Genomic DNA, 21,638 nt, shown 5'->3' on the forward strand with positions numbered 1-21,638 from the left:
ACCTTAGATGACTGAAAGGTGATTAAGCAAACTCATGAAGGACAAGGCTACTGGTAACAATGGATATGTGCTATTTCCAGGGTCAGAAGCAAGCTGAGCACTTCACGGTGCAGAAATATTTGTGCATGTGTGCATTTATACGCAAGGGCATTAGAAATGAGATGCACTTAGCCCATCTCAGAGAAATGGCACAACCTTCTTTCTGCAAGCATGCCCTCCTCTTTCTTGGCAACTTTCTCCTGCCCGAGGGGGCCACCTACTGGTGCAGAGGTTCAGAAGAACAGACTATGAGGAACCCCGCATGCACACACATGCATACATACAGTCTCTCAGATTGTGAACACAGATAGTTGTTACTCCAGCCAAAGCTGTTACTCCAGGGTTGTGGTTTTCTAAAATATCAAGCTCCTGTTTGCACAGCCTGGCATTCCAGTGTGTTTCTCCCTAATCACTTTTTTTTTTTTTTTTGAAACAAAGTCACAGGGCTTCCCTGTGGGTGTCTGCCATCCACCCTCCAGGGATAACTACCCTCTTATCATTTACAACGGGGGTGGGGACCCCCCATCCTTGGACATTGGCATTGCAGGATAAATTTACTTCCTCTTCTCCTGGTCCTGGTGTCATATATGGGAATATTCAAGGTGAAGCTTGGAACTTCAAGCCATAGTTAAAAGAACGAATAATTAGGAGAGTACTCAGAACATTCACTTGACTCCTCCTTTGCATCCTCAACTTGAATTCAAGGGCGCCCCCTTCCAAAAGAAGGAAGGAAGGAATCAACGCTCAGGAAGGAATCAGATAAATTGGATGGATGGTTACAATATTATCAGATTAACGAATTGTATAAACTTGATAAGAAAAATGGTTTTGCAACATAAAAATCCAAATTGGAAACGGAATTGTTAGACACTAATGTTAAAAATCTCTCCAAAATGTGTAATTTGTTGTTAGAATGGCATACAAAGGACGAACAAGTTAAATCTGTGATGATTGATTGGGCAAGAGATGTTGGACACAATATAATGTTGGAAGATTGGGAAAGGCTGTGGAAGAAAGGGGTTAAGTTTACTGCATGTAATAATAATGACAGTGTTCTCGAAGCTACAAACATGAGTCTGACCAAACTGCGGGAGGCAGTGGAAGACAGGAGTGCCTGGCGTGCTCTGGTCCAGGGGGTCACGAAGAGGCGGACACATCTAAACAACTAAACAACAACAACAATAATTTATTTATACCCCACCCATCTGGCTGAGTTTCCCCAGCCACTCTGGGCGGCTTCCAATCAAGTGTTAAAAACAATACAGCATTAAATATTAAAAACTTCCCTAAACAGGGCTGTATTAAAAGAAAATATTATGAAAATGATGTATAGATGGTACTTAATCCCATTACTTTTTTTTGAAGCTGCATCACCTGGTGTCGTGGGGATGCCAGGTGACTGACAGGTGTCCAGCCCTATCCACCTGTCAAAGTGGCCCACTAGGTGTGGCCTACAACTTTGTCAGAAGTTTTAGGTTTTATTCTTTCAGTTTTGACAACCCATATTAAGGTAAAAAGGACTCCAGACGGTTAGGTCCAGTCAAAGGCAACTATCAGGTTGCAGTGCTCATCTCACTTTCAGGCCGAAGAAGCTGGTGTTTGTCCACAGACAGCTTTCCGGGTCATGTGGCCAGCATGACTAAACCGCTACTGGCACACGGAGGACCGTGACGGAAACCAGAGCGCATGGAAATGCCGTTTACCTTCCCACCACAGTGGTACCTATTTATCTACTTGCACTGGCATGCTTTCAAACTGCTAGGTTGGCAGAAGCTGGGACAGAGGAACAGGAGCTCACTTCGTTGTGTAGATTTGAACCACTGACCTTCTGATCGGCAAGCCAAAGAGGCTCAGTGGTTTTTTAAAAATATATATATATTTATTTATTTTTAAAGACAAAGAAGAAACATCAAAGAAATACAAAACAGCAAAACCAATCACAGATATACATCAAAAAAGAGAAGAAATTAAAAATAAAAAACTCCAATTTTTAAATTCATGTTTACAAAACTTTCTTTCTTGACTTCCTCACGCCTCCCTTTTTTGTGTTCCTCTTTGTCCAATCAGATACAGCAGATCCTTACCCTCTTTCAAAACTCATTTCTAATTGATGAAATCACTTCTATTATGTCTCCGATCTTTCCTCCTTATATTTAAACACCTTTAACATATTGTTTACTTTTGACATAATATAACTTTAATCTTTCACCCTTTTTCTATTACTTTTTTGCATACTTTTTAACACTGTATCACTAATGCCATATTATTTTTATATCCAACATCATTTTAGCATTCATATACTTTGCAGTATTTCTGCAGATAAATCTTAAACTTCTTCCAGTCCTCTTCCACCGCTTCTTCTCCCAGGTCTCGAATTCTGCCAGTCATTTCTGCCAATTCCATGTAGTCTATTACTTGCATCTGCCATTCTTCCAAGGTGGGCAAATCTTGTGTCTTCCAGTACTTTGTGATGAGTATTCTTGCTGCTGTTGTCGCATACATAAAAAACGTTCTATCTTTCTTTAACACCAATTGGCCGACTATGCCCAAGAGAAAGGCCTCTGGTTTCTTAAGGAAGGTATATTTAAATACCTTTTTCAGTTCATTATATATCATCTCCCAGAAAGCCTTAATCTTAATCAAAGAGGCTCAGTGGTTTAGACCACAGCACCACCATATAGGTCAGAACAGGCAGCAGTTAGAAATGGAGGAGTAGGGGAATTTCAGCATCAATTTATTTCATTTTTACATATTTCAGGAGAAGTGGTAGTAAACTGTTCATATATTTCTGGGCTTCCAATTTAAATTGCAAGGGACTGCAGTGAGTTGAGGCAAACAGTCACAATCAGTATTGCAGGGAGCACAGGGGGGTCTTTTCTTTCCCAAAATGAATTGGTTGTGTATCCACCGACCACCTTTGGAGCAAATCCATTGGGTTCTCCCTGTCTCATAAGAAGAGCCTGGTTGCTAAATCATAATCATATTCATAATTTATTATTTATACCCCAGCTATCTGGCTGGGTTTCCCCAGCCATGCTGGACTGCTCTCAACACAATTGGTGATGGTGATAATAAATCAATAAAACATCAGATATTAAAAGCTTCCCTGAACAGGTCTGCCTTCAGATGTCTTCTAAAAATCAGATAGTTGTGTATCCCCTTGACATCTGGTGGGAGGGCATTCCACAGGGCGGGCGCCACCACCGAGAAGGCCCTCTGCCTGGTTCCCTGTAACCTCACTTCTTGCAAGGAGGGAACCGCCAGAAGGCCCTCGAAGCTGGACCTCAGTGTCCCGGGCTGAAAAATGGGGGTGGAGACGCTCCTTCACGTATCAAGTCAAGGGCTAATCTAATCCAGAATCCTATTTGCACGATAGCCAACCAGATACCCCAAATTGGAAATTCACAAGCAGGATTCACAAGCAGCCCTCTACCCTCCTGCAGTTTCCAGGAACTGGTAGCCAGAGGCATATAAGCTCAAGCAGTTGAGGTACAACTTAGCCATTGTGGCTAATAGCCCTTTCTAACCTTATTGTCCATTAAATTGTCTAATCCTTTTGTTAAGCCCTCCACCTCGTTGGCCATCACTGCATGTTGTGGGAGTTAATTTTATTTTTTGGCTATACACTATGTGAATAAACTCTTTTGCCTGTCTTGCATCAGCCTCCTCAGTGACGGACTTATAGTATTAGCAAACCGAACGCTTAGAGAGTCACCCAGCTTCCACCTCCACCAAAGCTTCTGGCAAGCTGTTGGCCTTTTAAATTTTCACTCTTTTTCAATTGGGAAAAAAAACACATTGGGAAGGTGGGTTGGTGACGTCACAGGCCAGCGCCAATCAGTGCTGTGCACACACCCAGTTTTCCTGGAGTTTGATCCTGGGGAGAGGATTGCACCCCGTGATCAAAATGCACAAAGCGCCTTTCCGCTCAGCGTGACTGTGACCCACTTCCCGTTTTACTAACTTCTAGGCTATTTGGCAGCTGACAAAATTTAATTCCTTTTTTATTTTCGTGTGAGGCAGATGAAGGGAGGTAATGAGATGACCCGGCTCGCCTCTGCCTTTCCCTCCGTCAATCAAGAGGAAATTGGACAAGACAGAAGGAACGGCCTGAGAAAGAGGTCGGCTCCATTCCACTTCAGCTCCTCTTATTTCCCCAGGGAAGGGGGGAAACACAAGTGCGTTCGTAGTAGCCTCTCACTGTGGAACCGTGCGCCCGATGCTCCTTTGTTTGCTGAGCTCCTTCTGAGTTGCAGCCCCCGTTCACTGACAGCACTGGCTGCCATCAAAGGCTTTCCTGGAAAAGGGAGACTTAGTTTTCCCTTCATCCAGTGTGGGAAGGGAACATACCGGCCTCTCTTTCTCGAGGAGCTGACATTCTGCAAACACGGCTATGCAAATGTCTGTCCTCTCTCCTATACCCTGTTTCCTAGTTGCAACACCAAAGCATAACTCAGTGGCAAAAACACATGTTTTGCGTGCAAAGGTTCTCAGGTTCAATGCTGAGACAATCTAGGTTAATAAGGATCGTCAGATGGAAGGCGATAGGACACTCTGACACAGCCAGATGGACAACATATATTATTATTATTATTATTAGCCCTGATCAAAATAGATGGAGCTCTGTGCAGAGTCATGAAAAGACTCATGAATGAATTATGTGGCACTTTCTCCAGTGAGACTACATTTCTCAGATCTTGTTCCTTAATTCCTTTGCAATTATTTGTTTTCTTACTGTAGAGCCATCAGATTTTTGTTGTATTCATATTTGGGGCGCAGCACCTCAGAATCCGGGACGCGGGTGGCGCCGTGGGTTAAACCACAGAGTCTAGAACTTGCCGATCAGAAGGTCAGCGGTTCGATTGCCCGCGACGGGGTGAGCTCCCGTTGCTCGGTCCCTGCTCCTGCCAACCTAGCAGTTCGAAAGCATGTCAAAGTGCAAGTAGATAAATAGGTACCACTCCGGCAGGAAGATAAGCGGCGTTTCTGTGCGCTGCTGTGGTTCGCCAGAAGCGGCTTAGTCATGCTGGCCACATGACCCGGAAGCTGTACGCCGGTTTCCTCGGCCAATAAAGCGAGATGAGCGCCACAACCCCAGAGTCGTCCACGACTGGACCTAGTGGTCAAGGGTCCCTTTACCTTTACCTTAGAATCCATGTTTCAGATGGATTTAAAAATCTTAGCCATTTTCAAAATTAATAATAATGCTAATACCTCCCCTCCTCCTTCTTTTTTAAAACAGTGGTTTGTCATGCAAACCACCATTTGCAAACTTCCACAGGTATTTGACTGTGCCTTTAAATCATTCCTTAATGTATTTTTAATTTTTGTTGGAAGCCGCACATAGTAGCTGGGGAAACCCAGTCAGATGGGCGGGGTACAAATAAATAAATAAATAAATAATAATAATAATAATAATAATAATAATTAATAAAACTAATAAAACTATATTATTATTATTATTATTATTATTATTATTATTATTATTATTATTCCTGTTCGTTGGCTGTATTATATCTGCTTTCCAGAGAGCAAGAGACATTGCTGAGGGGTACAGCCCCTCTTTTGCATGCAGGAGACCCCAATCTCAATGCCTAGGATCAATCCAGCCAGGGCTGAGGAACACCCCCACATGAGCTCCTAAAGAGCTGCTGCCAGTCCGTGTTGACAATACTAGGCAAGACAGAGCAATGGTCTGATTTGGTATAAGGCAGCTTCCTATTTGAATGCCCTGCTGGCTGTCAGGAGCCTACGGAATGGGGCAGCATAGAAATATTATTAAATGAATCCGTTGATTCATTATTCCTGCATTGTTGGGGGTTGGGCTAGATGATGACATCATCATCATCAATATGATTTCCAATTTTATACATTTCAATATTTTTACAATCATTTTAACATTTCAAAACTTGACTTCCTTCCCCTCTTTCTGCGGTTCCTTAAATTTTAATATTGTCTGCATATCCAAATTAACTTAATGTGCTCATTTATTCATCTGCTTTAAATATATACTCTTATAAACATTCAGGTTATTACAATAATCCTGCCAATGTTCTTATCTGTTTGTAGTTTATTTATAAATATTCAATAAACCATTTCCATTCTTTTATATATATAAAAAATTGTTATCTTGATTGCTTATTTTTTCGGTAAATCTCGCCACTTCTGCATTTTCCATAAGTTTTTGTATCCATTCTTCTTTTGCTGGGACTTCTTCTTCTTTCCATTTTTGAACTATAGTGGTACCTCGGGTTAAGAACTTAATTCGTTCTGGAGGTCCGTTCTTAACCTGAAACTGTTCTTAACCTGAAGCACCACTTTAGCTAATGGGGCCTCGCTCTGCCGCAGCACGATTTCTGTTCTCATCCTGAAGCAAAGTTCTTAACCCGATGTACTATTTCTGGGTTAGCGGAGTCTGTAACCTGAAGCATCAGTAACCTGAAGCATCTGTAACCTGAGGTACCACTGTGCATGACTCTTAGGTTCCTTCCAACACAGTTCTATGAATACCTGAAGGAACGTCTTCTCCCCCATCGTTCAGCCCGGACACTGAGGTCCAGCTCCAAGGGCCTTCTGGCGGTTCCCTCACTGAGAGAAGCAAAGCCACAGGGAACCAGGCAGAGGGCCTTCTTGGTAGTGGCACCCACCCTGTGGAACGCCCTCCCATCAGATGTCAAAAAGATAAACAACTACATGGCATTTAGAAGACATCTGAAGGCAGCCCTCTTCAGGGAAGTTTGTAATGTGTGACATTTTAATGTATTTTTAATCTTTGTTGGAAGCCGCCCAGAGTGGCTGCGGAGACCCAGCCAGATCGGCAGGGTACAAATAATAAATTATCATCATCATCATCATCATCATTATTCTGTGATTTCATCAATGAGTTGACCAGACTCCCTTGGAAGATGGGGGACTCTTCTTCCTTGGAGGTTTTTAAGCAGAGGTTGGATGGCCCTCTGTCATGAATGATTTAGATTCCTGCATTGCAGAGGGTGTCGGGAATCAAGCCCATATCAGGAGAAACTGGTAACTCTCCCAGGCACCCGGCTTGATCTCCTGTTGACCTCCCTGGCTGCATTCCCCAGCAAGATCCAGGCTAGGTCGCAATAGGCGATCCTTCTCAGCGTGAGAAGAACACACCCCTCTTTCCTGCCCCCCCCCCGCCGCCGCCGGGCAAGGGAAAGAGATAGACAGAAACGTATTTACATGCCTTTATTTCTGTCTTTGCAGCATTACAAAAAACGTGACTGCTCTCTTCAAGTTCCAGCAGTCTAGTGACAAACACTTCCTGGACAGGAACAAACGGAAGAGCTCATATTACACTCTGAGCTAATTCCGGTGCTTCGCACTGTGAATTGACTGTCCCTCCGATTCCCATGGGCAGTCCCAACATTCCCATCATGTTTACTTTTCAAGCTAGCACTTTGCAGCTGCATTGCATCCATATCGTAACAGAGGGTTGGACTATATGGCTTTGGGGGTCCCTTCGAACTCTAGGATTCCCTGATTAACTGAACCATTTCTGTCCTCCATAGGGTATCTCCAGACCTGCCTCGCATCGTCCGGCTACAAGAATGAAAAGAAGAAGCTCCACTTGGCGTCCTCAGACCCAATCTACACGCCGTCGCACGAAGACTACAGCGACCCCGAGAGCCCCCAGTCCAGCTTGTCGGCGCACTACTTCAACGGCGAAGCCGCCGTCACCGAGAGCTACTCGATGGATGCCTTCTTCATCACCGACGGGCGGTCGCGGCGCCGGGGAGAGGGCCAGCGGCGGGGGGCGCACCGCCACTCATGCAGCGAGTGCGGCAAGACCTACGCCACGTCTTCCAACCTCAGCAGGCACAAACAGACGCACCGCAGCCTGGACAGCAAGATGGCGAGGAAGTGTCCCACCTGTTCCAAGGCCTACGTCTCCATGCCCGCCTTGGCCATGCACATCCTGACGCACAACCTCAAACACAAGTGCGACGTGTGCGGCAAGGCTTTCAGCCGGCCGTGGCTCCTGCAGGGACACATGCGTTCCCACACGGGCGAGAAGCCCTTCGGCTGCTCCCACTGCGGAAAGGCCTTCGCTGACCGCTCCAACCTGCGGGCTCACATGCAGACGCACTCGGCCTTCAAGCACTACAAGTGCAAGCAATGCGAGAAGACCTTCGCCCTCAAGTCGTACCTCAACAAGCACTACGAGTCGGCCTGCTTCAAGGGGGCTGAGCACGCCTGCGAGGAGGAGAACTGAGCCGGCCAGGGGAAGGAGAGAAGGTCCAGGGGCAGGACCACGGCAACCGTCTTCAGGGATCTGGGGTTTGGACAAGAAAGGACAAGCATCGCCCTGGGAGGCGAAAGGGACCGCCGCAACAAATTGCAAGTCCTTTTGTTACCGGGAGGAAGCACTTAAGAACCTGGCAACCGCAACCTGTTCTTCTCAGAAGGTGATGGAGACTTTGGGAAGATGGCAAGCATTGGTCCCGAGGCCCAGCAACCTTCAAACCCAGCGGTGGTCCATGGGATGTTCTTCAGATATTGTTGGACCGCCGCTCCCATCAACCACATGTTCATCAGCGGTGGGAGCTGTGGTCCGCAGAACGTTCTCCACCCCTGGTCCTCCTGACCTGCCTTTTTCTCCTTCCTTCTCCAAATCGTCAACCGAAGCAATAACTCCAGTCAACGCCAGCAGAAGGCCGTCTTCTGGGAGACTCCTTGCTTGGTCTCGCACGAGCGAGACAAGCTTTTGACTTTTCTTCAGGATTACCAGGATGGAGAAAGAAAGAGAAAGTCGTCTCTCTTTCCATTTCTCTCTCTCTCTCTCTTTCAGATAACTTGGGAAATGCCGGGTGTATTTATATTATTTATTACCTTATTTATTTAGTGTGCTGCTCCTTCCTCTCCCCTTGATGGGGAGGAAGAAAAGCTATCAGTGTTGCCCTTTGAGATCTTTTGGGGACAGAACAAGCGCAGAAGCTGTGAAACCCGACTCAGGGGGGCATTGCGAGGAAGGGTACCCACGAAGCTGACCAGGCTGGGTGTGGGACGCTTGGACGCAACAACTTCTCAAATCAAGCTTTGGAAGCGAGGAAGAGATTGATTTGTTATGTTTGGCATAGGAAACGGGAACTTTTTTTATGTTTGAAGGACCCAGGAAGGCACAATGCGTGGGTGTGGGGGGGGGGGGGAGAGAACCAGTCATTTCTTTCTTTCCATATGGTTTTCAGAATTAGGATCTCCCCTAGACAGCCTGTTTGTTGAGCATCCATCCCAATTTGTTTGCACAGAGGTTATAGGTCTTCTCATTCCAGGTTATTTGACATCTCCACCTAGTGGTTGCTAACAGTGATGCCTTTGAGAGGAGACTTCACCAAAGCCGGCCCTCATTCACCCATCTCCACATTGTGGGATGCCCTCAGGAGCTTCTGAGGAACCACATCATGTTCCCGAGAAGAACCCAACTCAAAAACCCCAACCATAACCTCTCCATCCTCCTGTCATCGCAAGAGAAGCATTCTTCATGGAAGGCCGGAAGGGACAAGGGCGAGAAACAGATTGACTGCATAGCTAAATCCAAACATCGTTTCCAGGCAGCGGCATAGCCAGGCAGTGGCGTAGGAAGGCGGTGAGGTGGGTGCGGGTCGCCCTGGGTGTCATCACTGAGGGGGGGTGACAAAATGGCAAAAATATGTATTTTTGAAAAAATAACTCCCACACCCACCGCACACCCCTTGCTACGCCACTGCAGAAACACTCTCCCCTCGAATAATTTCCAGAAACCAGAAGCATTGCTGTCTCCAACTTTGCAGGCATAGCACAGCCTTATGGTTAGTAGCCTTCGACAGCCCTCTCCTCCATTAATCTGCCTAATTCAGAGGCGTAGCTAGGTGAAGCGGGGAAACTGGGCGCCACACCGCGGGGCCTGCAGCATACCTGAGCATAGCTGTCAAGTGTCCCTTATTTGAAGGGACAGTCCCTTATTCCAGCGCCATGTCCTGCTGCTGTCCCTTATTGATGGATGTCCCTTAAATTTCAAAGGAAGCAGCTCCTCTCCCTCCCTCCCTTCTGGCCAGGGAGGAGGGAAGCTCCAACTGTGTTGCTTGGCTGTGTTGCTCACCCAATAAGAAGTCTAAGAACGACTGGGGGGTGGAGTTTGCATGCCTTGTGTGTGGCTAGTTAATGCAAGCTGAGGGGGTTTTTGAATGCTGGATGCCATTTTGTTGCACGTGCTGCTGCAAACTTTGCAGTGCAAAGCCAGGCCGGGGAGCCATCTTAAGTTGAGGCTGCATAGGCCTTGTGGTGCATGTGATTCAGATTCTATTCAGTTGAACCTCTGGTTACAAAGTTGGTTGGACAGTGTTCTCGAAGCTACCAGCGTGAGTTTGACCAGACTGCAGGAGGATAGGAAGACTGGAGTGCCTGGAAGAGGTGAGGCTGCAGGTCCCTTATTTTGACTGGTGGTCCCTTATTTTCAAGGCTGCTGGTCCCTTATTTTCAAATCTGTAAGTTGACAGCTATGTACCTGAGCCATGCGTCACTCCTGGGGGGGGGGGGGAGGCGGCAGGCGGACTGCCTGCAAGCTCTGCGCTTTTTCGAGCACCGTGGGGCTTGCGTCTGCCCACCACCTCAGCCGCCCTACAAATGAGGAGGCTGCAGAGAGACCCCACACAACGTGCCCTGCCTTGGTTCGCCCCGTCCCCATGGGCGGTTTGCTCCGCCCCTGGCTGCAGGGTGCGTGCACTGCCCCGGGCACCAGAGTGGCTAGCTACGCCACTGTAGCCACACTGTAGCTCTTTTTGTTGCCATTCCACATTTGTTAAAGACGGGTGTGGAATCTCTTGCTGCTACACAGGCGCCCGTATTAGATGCCTATATTCTGTCAATGGATTGTGGCGGAACCATTTGCCTTTCAGCCAATCAGGAGGCCTCTCTGCTCAGCTCCCGCCTTCTTGCCTTTGCAAGCCCATCAGAGATATGGGATGTAACGGGGGGGGGGGGGGGGGCGGGAGGCTTTATGCCACTCTCATGGCAGAAATATAGTGCATCCATTTCCCTTTGATTGAGGAGTTTGTCCTTTCAAGCGTGTGAGTTAGCAAGAATGGCAGCTGCTGCCATAAATTTAGGAGCTCTCCATTTTAAAGTTCTAATTTATGCTATTTATGCTATTTATTGTTTAAGAAAAATGGGTGGGTGAAACATTGGGGGTTTCTTTGCATGAATCCTAGCAAGCAGGACGTCAATGGCAGAAGCTGTTTGCAGGTACACCATTGTCACAGAAGCTGAAGGCATATTAGAGCTCTGTAGTGGCAGCGGCCGTTTTCAAAGAGCTAGGATCCATTTGCAAGGAGGAATCACCAATTTACTTTGACCTGTGTTAGAGATGGCTGTTGGATGATGGGAACTGGACTTTGAATATTCACATGCAAAACATACCCTATTTCGTTGCGCTGTGGGTCTTTGCCTAAGGTTAGTTAGGTGCTGCCCTGGGATGGGATGGGGGGAGACCGAGAGAGAATACAGGGTTCCTCAGATGATCTGTTTATTGAACATTTGTCCTGACTTGCTTGCACAAAGCTTACAGGGCAAGGTAGATCGTACCCGGTCTCTACAGAGCAATCTGAATTGTTTGTGGTGAGGCTATATGACAACGAGCATTCATCCTGCATTCATCCTTATCTGCTTGTGGGAATATTTACATCTCCACGTGTTAACTCATACCACTTTTCACAGCATTTCGCTATTACTTCCCTAAGTGCAAACCGTTCACTTTTAAAGTGCATTAGTCGCGCTAGGGTGGCAAGAGCGCTTTAATCCACTTTAACTGCGCAAACTGAAATTTCCGGTATGTGCTCAAACTCTTCCTGCAAAATAGTGACAGTCTGGAGGCAGCCAAAAGTCACCTAGGCAGCGCGCCACAGAGGCAATATTTCAGACTGAGACTTCCTGATTGGCAGCTCTGCCTCGCAGCCAATATCTGGCACCAGTTTTCTCGAACGAAAAGCAGGACAAAATAAACACGGACATGCTCTGGGAACCAAAGTCTTTCTCAACCAACCATCCGTTCTCTTCCTAGCCATCATCTTCAGCCTAAAACAAGAGTTAAGAACCAGGAGGGGGCAACTCCTCATTAAATGACATTTATATTTTGCTGATAAAGTGATGGATTTTTTTAAATTGAAAAAAGGGGGGGGGCAAAGAACTCTACACTCAGCCGAATTGAGTAAAAGCCATGCGGGAAGTGGAATGTTTAAGAAGCTAATTTTTCAGTGTCATTGCCCCCTTTGGAACAGGCTGTGTTTTGGGCTGTGCAAGACCTGTTCGAAGGCAAAGCTGTTCTGTCACGTCTTCCTCACCGATGAGAAACGTCGGCTCCTCCATGGGCTGCAATTCCAGGTGATGGGAAGCAACAGCCGTTTCTATGCAAACTCTCCAGGTGAACGTTGCCTCTCCAGCCTCCGCCATTTTGCATGTGCTTCAAACTTTTCGGCGCTGCGGACAACAGTACATAAAACAACATCAGTGTCTTCCAGATGTGGACATATAAGCCTCTGGGGAAAGGAAAAGGCCCCAACGATGAATGTGATAAAGAGACTCATCCGCTTTTTGTGACACCTCCGATTTTCTACCTCTGACCCAATGAGCCATCTCGCAGGACAACGGACACAACTCGGCAATGGTCTCCTCGGTTGTCCAAGAAAACTGTTTGTTGTTAGAACAGGTGCGCCAAACACCACAACTCATCAACGCACCCCCCCCTCCACCTTTGGAATGCAGCCTTCTTCCACAAGCCACAAGTCCCATACATTCTCCTGGAGTTGTAACTTCCGCTGGGGAGCCAAAACACATTAATGCATCACAAGAGGGTTAAAGGGGTATGTAGCTAATAATCAAAGGCTCCTATGAGCTCAAAGAATCCAGGGTGCCTCTTTTCTCTGCATAGTCTCTGCACCGGAGCTGCTCTCAGACCTGTGACTTTATATGGGAAGGGGAACATTGCCCCTCTGAGGGAAAAGGAACCCTGTCTGCTCCATGCTCAGAAAAAGCAAACCCTTTTGAGGGTGTGTGTAAAAACATAACACGTGCTTCCAATTTTAATTCAGGGGGAAAGTGTGCCTCGCTACCCAAAGTTTGGAAATGACCATTCCGTAGGAGCAGGAATGTGTGAATGGTGGAAAAGCAGTTTTGCTACAATTCCAACTTGATGTGCTCATTTGAAACATGGTTTGTTCTCCTCTCTCTGCCCCACAGAGCTGCCTCTCCCAGTCTCTGCCCCACCATCATTCTCACTTCCCCCAGGTTTCTTTCCCCACTTCCAACAATAGCAGCACACAAGGTTTTCGCTCCCTCAGCAGCTCACACACAATGGGAGCGAATCTTTGGTGCAGGCTGGCCGTACAGTATGGGTTAAAGGTAAAGGGACCCCATACCATTAAGTCCAGTTGCAGATGACTCTGGGGTTGTGGCGCTCATCTCGCTTTATTGGCCAAGGGAGCCGGCGTACAGCTTCCGGGTCATGTGGCCAGCATGACTAAGCCCCTTCTGGTAAACCAGAGCAGCGCACGGAAAGACCGTTTACCTTCCTGCCAGAGCGGTACGTATTTATCTACTTGCACTTTGATGTGCTTTCGAACTGCTAGGTGGGCAGGAGCAGGGACCGAGCAACGGGAGCTCACCCCGTCCGTGTGGGGATTCGAACCGCCAACCTTCTGATTGGCAAGCCCTAGGCTCTGTGGTTTCACGCACAGGTCCACCCGCATCCCTACAGTATGGGTTACGGGGACCTTGATACAGGCATTATCCTACCTTTCCCCTCCTCTTAGGGCTTGGGCAAGTCTTAGCTATTCCCACCACGGAGTGAGAAAAGGCTGTACTGTATACAATAATCATTTGCAATTTCCCCCGCGGGGCACAAATAGCACAATTCAAAAACATGCCGAGGCTCAAGGTATTGCTAATGTCTTCTTAGGTGCCATGACGACACTTTTGGAATTCTGCACATGGTTTCATCACCCCCGTATTTCTGTGCTTGCACATGCACACTCAAAGCAGCATCCATGTGATGCTTACATTCTTTCATCATAGATATCATTTCGTTACAAAAAAATAAAAACCACCTCCCTCTGACATGAGCGACAAGCAGCAGAAAGCTTCTTTCTGTAAACAAAGGTTCCTGGTTTCTCGCCTGCTGCTTTTTGCACTGGGAACGCTCAAGGTCAACCCAGATCCTCGTCAGTGTTTATACTGTAAATAAGATAAGACAGCAATAATTTCTCTGCATGATAGAGTCTTGTTTTCTCCTGCCAGATTTTGAACTGGACAGATCACGGGGAAAAGAAACAAATCTCCCCCAGATGAAACTACCTGCAGTATTGTAAAACGCAATTCAGGGATAATAAAAAAGGGCCTTCTTCTGCTACAGAATTGTGTTGTCTGTGTTTGAATTGGTGGAGTGAGGGGGGGGGGGAGCAGGGGCAAGCCCAAAGCTCTGTACATATTTATTCTGATTATTGCTGTCCTGCCATTTGCACAACCAAGAGGGCAGTTTAAAACTGAATCGAGGAAGATAAAAAGCATCCATGAAGTAACACAGGCCTTAAAATGCAGCAAAACAACAGCTCAAATAATTCAAATAATTTGTTAATAGCTGCAGCGACCATATTTTTTGTGCCATAAGACACACCTGACCATAAGACGCACCTAGTTTTTAGAGGAGGAAAACAAGAAAAAAAAATATTCTGAACGAAACAGTGGATGTATGATTTTTGTGGTTCATGCTGTGGCCACAGACATGTGATTTGACAGTGAGTTTGGGGTAGCCCAATTCAAAAATCCTGAGAATCCATGTGGATCCATGCTTTGTAACCACGTTTTTGAGCCATTGCGGACCTACAAAACAGTGGATGCATGATTTTTTTCAGTGCAGGCTGTAGCCATGGACATGCTATGTGATCTGATGGTGAATTTGGGGTGACCCAATGCAAAAATCATGAGGATCCATGGGCTTTTACCTCCTCCTCCTCAGACAGCCTCCGCTAGCGTCCCTTATCTCCCTCCCAATCACTTACTGATCAGCTGCTTCCTTTCAACACTCTCTTCCCTCTTGTTTGCCTTAGTGTCTTTTCCTTAGCTGGAGAAGTTTTTTGCTCTTCTTCTAATTTCTCTCCACATTGCTTTAGTCTTCCTGTCTCCTCTCCTTGCAAGTCCCCTGTCTTTACCTCCCACCTCCCAGGCAGCCTCCTTTATTGCTAGTGTCCCTTATCTCCCTCCTGATCGCTTGCTGATCAACGGCTTTGTTTCAACACCCACTTCCCTCTTTCAAGAAAAAGAGCATGATCTGCTTTTCGCCCCTGGGCAATTCGGCTCCAGGGACCACGCATTCGCTCCATAAGACGCACAGACATTTCCCCTTATTTTTAGGAAGGAAAAAGTGTGTCTTCTGGAGCGAAAAATACGGTAATCCCTTTGTCAAAGCAGGTCTCTCTCTCCTCCAAACAGATGTTGAAAGAGTAGGTCTTTACCCATCACCAAAAGCTATAGACCAGGGGTCCACAAAGTTTTTGTTGCTTGGGTCGGTTCATGGTCCCGCACATGCCGCGGCGAGCCGGAGTGTGTGTGCGTGCACACATGCGCAAACGCTATTTCCGGTGCTCCTTCCAGTTTAGCGTGGCGCATGGGAGCCGACGGAGCGGGCGGCGGGGGTCCACAGGCCTTAGGTGGCCGACCCCTGCAATAGACACAGTGCCAGGCACACCTAAGGAGACAAGGAGGTTCAAATAATAATAATAATAATTTATTATTTATACCCCACCCAGCTGGCTGGGCTTCCCCAGCCACTCTGGGCAGTTTCCCAAAAAATATCAAAATACTGTAATACATCAAACATTAAAAGCTTCCCTAAACAGGGCTGCCTTCAGATGTCTTCTAAAAGTCTGGTAGTTGTTGTTCTCTTTGACATTTGGTGGGAGGGCGTTCCACAGGGAGGGCACCACTACCGAGAAGGCCCTCGGCCTGGTTCCCTGTAGCTTTGCTTCTCGCAATAAGGGAACCGGCAGAAGGCCCTCGGCGCTGGACCTCAGTGTCTGGGCAGAATGATGAGGGTGGAGACGCTCCTTCAGATATACTGGGCCGTGGCCGTTTAGGGGTTTAAAGGTCAGCAGCACGAGGAAGCCCCACTGCAAAGGCCCAAGGACCAATGCAGGCCAGCCCAAGAGGGGGAGACTTTTGCTTCCCGAAAGCTGGTCCCAGATCAGGGAAGATCGCATCAGTTATCCCACCCTTGTCACACCTCCTTTGTTGAAAAGACCACCTGTTTTTAAAAGAGTAGATGCATGCTTCAGAAAACCCAAATGGCATTTGTTCCCTCTGAGAACAAAAATTTCACCCCCCACCTAGGGATGTGGGTTATCTTGGTTTTGCTTACAAAACCCTGCAAGGTACATTGCCCAATTGATGATGGCTACATTATCGGGAAGAATAGTAGGATAGCTTGACTTCTTCCCAAGTAGATCTAAATTCCCCTATCACCCCACTCCCACAAATCCACCTTCCCAGCTGTAAAGTCCTCATTATGGAGATTTTGGATCCCTCAAAGGCTTCTACACAGTTTGTCCCCAGCAAATCGTGCTTACAGTGAGATAGACTTCTTATGAAGATGGAGGTTCTTTTAGCAGCTGATACACCTATAAAAGGTAAAGGTAAAGGTACCCCTGCGCGTACGGGCCAGTCTTGACAGACTCTGGGGTTGTGCGCCCATCTCACTTAAGAGGCCAGGGGCCGGCGCTGTCCGGAGACACTTCCGGGTCACGTGGCCAGCGTGACATCGCTGCTCTGGCGAGCCAGAGCTGCACACGGAAACGCCGTTTACCTTCCCGCTGGTAAGCGGTCCCTATTTATCTACTTGCACCCGGGGGTGCTTTCGAACTGCTAGGTTGGCAGGCGCTGGGACCGAGCAGCGGGAGCGCACCCCGCCGCAGGGATTCGAACCGCCAACCTTTCGATCGGCAAGCCCTAGGCGCTGAGGCTTTTACCCACAGCGCCACCCGCGTCCCTTGATACACCTATAGACAGAGGTTATTTCAACATGATCTATCTCACACACACACCCCAAAAATTGTATAGTTCTTCCATAACAATCCTTCAGCAAAAAGGTATTTTGAAGGTTAAGCAGTTCCAAGCATCAGCAAACATTTTCAGCAGTCCCTGAAAACTTTTTCCACTGTCCCTCAGACCCATAGCTGTCAACGTTTTCCTTTTTTTAAGGGAAATTCCCTTATTCCGAATAGGATTCCTCGCAAGAAAAGGGAAAAGCTGACAGCTATGTTCAGACCTTGTGGGGGGTAGGACGGACTATATTTTGGAGAGGGGAAAAAATGAACGAATTCCTATGCCCCACAAATAACCCAGAGAAGCATTTCAAATAAAAGCACACATTCTACTCATGTAAAAACATGCTGATTCCCGGACCGTCCGCGGGCCAGATTGGGAAGGCGATTGCGCCGGATCTAGCCCCTGGGCCTTAGTTTGCCTACCCATGAACTAGACCTCTTGACTAATAGGGGAAATAGATGAACAAGCAACCACTGTGTTTGGCCCTTGTTCTTAGTGACAAGAAGGAAGCATAATGCAATAGCCTGATGTCATAAAAGGGGCCACCCATCGTTGTGAAATCAGGAAGTACAGTACATAAAACATGACATTTACCCACCTAATGCTTTTAAAATTAAGGAAGTCCCTAAAGACTGAAGCCTAAGGGAAAGATTAAGAAACTTCAAACAGCGCAGATTTATGCTGCAGGCAAAAGGGGAAGACACAATAAATATCACAAGGTGCACTTTGGAAAAGGGGGGAGAGAGAGAGAGAATTTAAGCACCAAGGAACCAGAGCAGGGAAAATGTCAACTCTCTGCTCCAGGTTAAGACCCAGACCTTCAGAGGGCTGAAAAGACTGTGGCGGCCACCCCACACATATGTAATTCGAATTAAAAATTACTAAACTGTAAAATAGAATTTTATTTTTTGAAATGGCACAAAGCTTACAGCTATGCTGAAATGCATGTTCCAACATGTCCTTTGCAACACAGGACCAGATCTGATCTCCTCGCATTACAGTGGTACATCGGGTTAAGTACTTAATTCGTTCCGGAGGTCCATACTTAATCTGAAACTGTTCTTAACCTGAAGCACCACTTTAGCTAATGGGGCCTCCCGCTGCCGCCGTGCCGCCGGAGCACGATTTCTGTTCTCATCATGAAGCAAAGTTCTTAACCTGAAGCACTATTTCTGGGTTAACGGAGTCTGCAACCTGAAGCGTATGTAACCTGAAGCGTATGTAACCCGAGGTACCACTGTATTTAGAAAAATGTGGGGAGGCATGTAAGGAAGTCTAACAAACCCCTGATTTTTCCCAGGATGGTTAATTGCATGGGTGTAGCTGGGGGAGCAGGGGGGCAACTAGCCCCTTAGATCAATAGAAATATTGAACTGACCAATCACGTCAGTTCTGCCCCCCCCCAAAAACAAAAGTCCTGCCCCGCCCTAACAAAACTCCTGGCTACGCCCATGGCTAATTCAGTATAAATATTTAATTCTCCCCCCCCCCCCCAAAAAAACCCCACCAGTGCCAGATTTACGTATAAGCTAAACAAGCTATAGCTTAGGGCTCCACTCTCTTGGGGGGCCCCAAAAAATTTAAAGGGGAAAAAACTGGGTGTACATTTTTAAAATATAATAAAAAACAAATAAAATAAAACCTACATCCAGCAACAGTGTTTTGTGTTGTGTAGGCTCCTATGATGTAACTGAGGCATCTAATCATAAGCCTGCATTTTTATTAAGGCTTGATCAGGGCCTGTATCTTAAAATGAGCTTAAAGATTTTCAAATGTTCATGCCAGGCAGAAGAGCAGCTTCCTAAGAACCTTGGCAAAATGTTTTTCCTCCTAGACAAGGGGGCCCCCTGATTTATAGCAGAAAACAATTCTCAAAGTCAAAAAGGGAATTACAGTCTGAGAGCGAGGACACTGACCCTACATATTACAGAAGATAAAAAAAGAGATAAACATAATTAAGAGTGGGTAAATAGTAAAATAAAACCATGTGCCTCCCATTAAACTTGAGCCATATTTTCCTAAGGTTGAAAGGTCAAGAGCAATGGAAAAGCATCTAGCTGGCAGAAAGGAAGAGAATATTTTGGGAAGTCTTTTTCTAAAGTTGTTTCTTTCTTAAACTGAGATCCTTTTAAGATTTCTTTTCCTTTTAAAAGGTTATTTATGTTATGTATTAAATATATTGGCTTAAATGTAATTATGCAAAGGAATTAAAAACTAAGAAATGTTAAATCCTTATGCTAGATTCTTATTTCATATAGTTGGAAGAGATCACAGGGGCCATCAGCCACCAGCCCAGCCCCCTGCCAAGCAGGAAACATCATTAGAGCATTTGTCAAGCTTTTGTTTAGAGACCTTCAAGGGAAGGAGATCTTTCAATGATGATCCTTGACATCTGTTTAAGATAAAAATTTAAGATTAACCATCTGTTTTGGAGGGCAATAGGGTGAGGTGAGCTGGTAATTAAGGTTCCTTGTTGAGACACATGTAAGATATATTACTACTTATTTGTCATTTATAGATAGAAGAATATATAGCTTTTTGTTTCCCATAAAAGGACAGAAGGAAATGGGTGTATCTTTTGTGATTGGTTCTAGCAAACAGCCAATAGGAATTTCAACCAGGCTGATTGGACAGAGGCAGCCACAGGAGGAGCAAGGGGGCTGGATTAAGGAAATATAAGTGCTGGCCAGAATGGCAGGAGGCCAGGCCAGAGCTTGGTAACCATATACCACTGTGCCTCATATTTATTTGTCTGACAAATAAATTATTATTTTAATTTCTCTATTGCTGCGTTGAATATTTCATTCCAGCTAAGCGTTAACCACAAGCAGGGTGCTACATAACTAATGGGCCCCGCCTGCTCCTTAAAATATCGCTGGTTTGCTCTTTCTATATATAGGGTGCCTACATTCTGCATGGACTGGTTTCATGGCAACATGTACAAATGGCTTTAGATACCTATCCGGTCCATAAATTACCATATAGCATATATTCAACACAAAGAAACAGTGACAATTTGTTGTTGACAAAGGACAGCTGGACATACCTTCAGTAGCTTAGGGCAGGGGTCAGCAAACTTTTTCAGCAGGGGGCCGGTCCTCTGTCCCTCAGACCTTGTGGGGGGGCAGACTATATTTGGGGGGTGGGGAATGAACAAATTATTGTGCCCCACAAATAACCCAGAGATGCATTTTAAATAAAAGGACACATTCTACTCATGTAAAAACACGCTGATTCCCGGACTGTCCACAGACTGTGGCTCCGATCTGGTGGAACGCTCTGTCCCAAGAGACTAGGGTCCTGAGGGACTTGACATCTTTCCGCAGGGCCTGCAAGACAGAGTTGTACCACCAGGCCTTTGGCCAAGGCACAGACTGACCCCCTCCTTCGGTAATCCTCACAAAACTCTAGCCCAATGGTTGCCACTAATCTGATTTGAATTGATTTTATAATGAAATGATTTTAGAATGTTGTATCATTTTACTGTTGTTAGCCGCTCTGAGCCCGGCTTCGGCTGGGAAGGGCGGGATATAAATAAAATATTATTATTATTATTATTGCCTACCCATGGTTTAGGGCTTCATCCAATCTAAATCCGGCCCCGACTACCGCATTTATTTTTGGTGACTCTGCTTTGTGAGACCTAACTACGTGTTTACTCTGCCCATTGGGCAATCCAACCCCGATGCCATGGAGCTACAATTCTTCTTGGTCTCTAACAATCAATTCCCCCTTCTTCTTCTTCTTCTTCTGTGATCCTGTCCACCCCAGAAGACAGGATCACACTTCAAAACGACCTTGACAGATTAGAAAACTGGGCCAAAACAAACAAGATGAATTTTAACAGGGAGAAATGTAAAGTACGTATTGCACTTGGGCAAAAAAAATGAGAGGCACAAATACAAGATGGGTGACACCTGGCTTGAGAGCAGTACATGTGAAAAGGATCTAGGAGTCTTGGTTGACCACAAACTTGACATGAGCCAACAGTGTGACGCGGCAGCTAAAAAAGCCAATGCAATTCTGGGCTGCATCAATAGGAGTATAGCATCTAGATCAAGGGAAGTAATAGTGCCACTGTATTCTGCTCTGGTCAGACCTCACCTGGAGTACTGTGTCCAGTTCTGGGCACCACAGTTCAAGAAGGACAAACTGGAACGTGTCCAGAGGAGGGCAACCAAAATGGTCAAAGGCCTGGAAACGATGCCTTATGAGGAACGGCTAAGGGAGCTGGGCATGTTAGGCTGGAGAAGAGGAGGTTAAGGGGTGATATGATAGCCATGTTCAAATATATAAAAGGATGTCACATAGAGGAGGAGGGAGAAAGGTTGTTTTCTGCTGCTCCAGAGAAGCGGACACAGAGCAATGGCTCCAAACTACAAGAAAGAAGATTCCACCTAAACATTAGGAAGAACTTCCTGACAGTAAGAGCTGTTCGACAGTGGAATTTGCTGCCAAGGAGTGTGGTGGAGTCTCCTTCTTTGGAGGTCTTGAAGCAGAGGCTTGAC

General features: G+C 46.3%; 1 protein-coding gene and 1 long non-coding RNA gene across 2 annotated transcripts in view; both read left to right on the forward strand.

The window, feature by feature from the left end:
• Positions 1 to 9,684, forward strand: part of SCRT2 (scratch family transcriptional repressor 2) — a 28,571-nt gene extending 18,887 nt beyond the window's left edge. The window contains exon 2 of the mRNA XM_079979931.1: positions 7,575 to 9,684. Within this exon, the coding sequence (XP_079836057.1) occupies positions 7,575 to 8,278 (704 nt within the window). The 3' untranslated portion in view covers positions 8,279 to 9,684. The remainder of the gene's footprint in view (positions 1 to 7,574) is intronic.
• LOC307218141 overlaps positions 1 to 21,638 on the forward strand; it is a 90,689-nt gene that overhangs the window by 50,383 nt on the left and 18,668 nt on the right. The gene's annotated exons all lie outside the window — the stretch shown is intronic.

The sequence above is a fragment of the Podarcis cretensis genome (genome assembly GCF_951804945.1).
Source record: "Podarcis cretensis genome assembly, chromosome: 6".
In the NCBI taxonomy this organism is placed as follows: domain Eukaryota; kingdom Metazoa; phylum Chordata; class Lepidosauria; order Squamata; family Lacertidae; genus Podarcis; species Podarcis cretensis.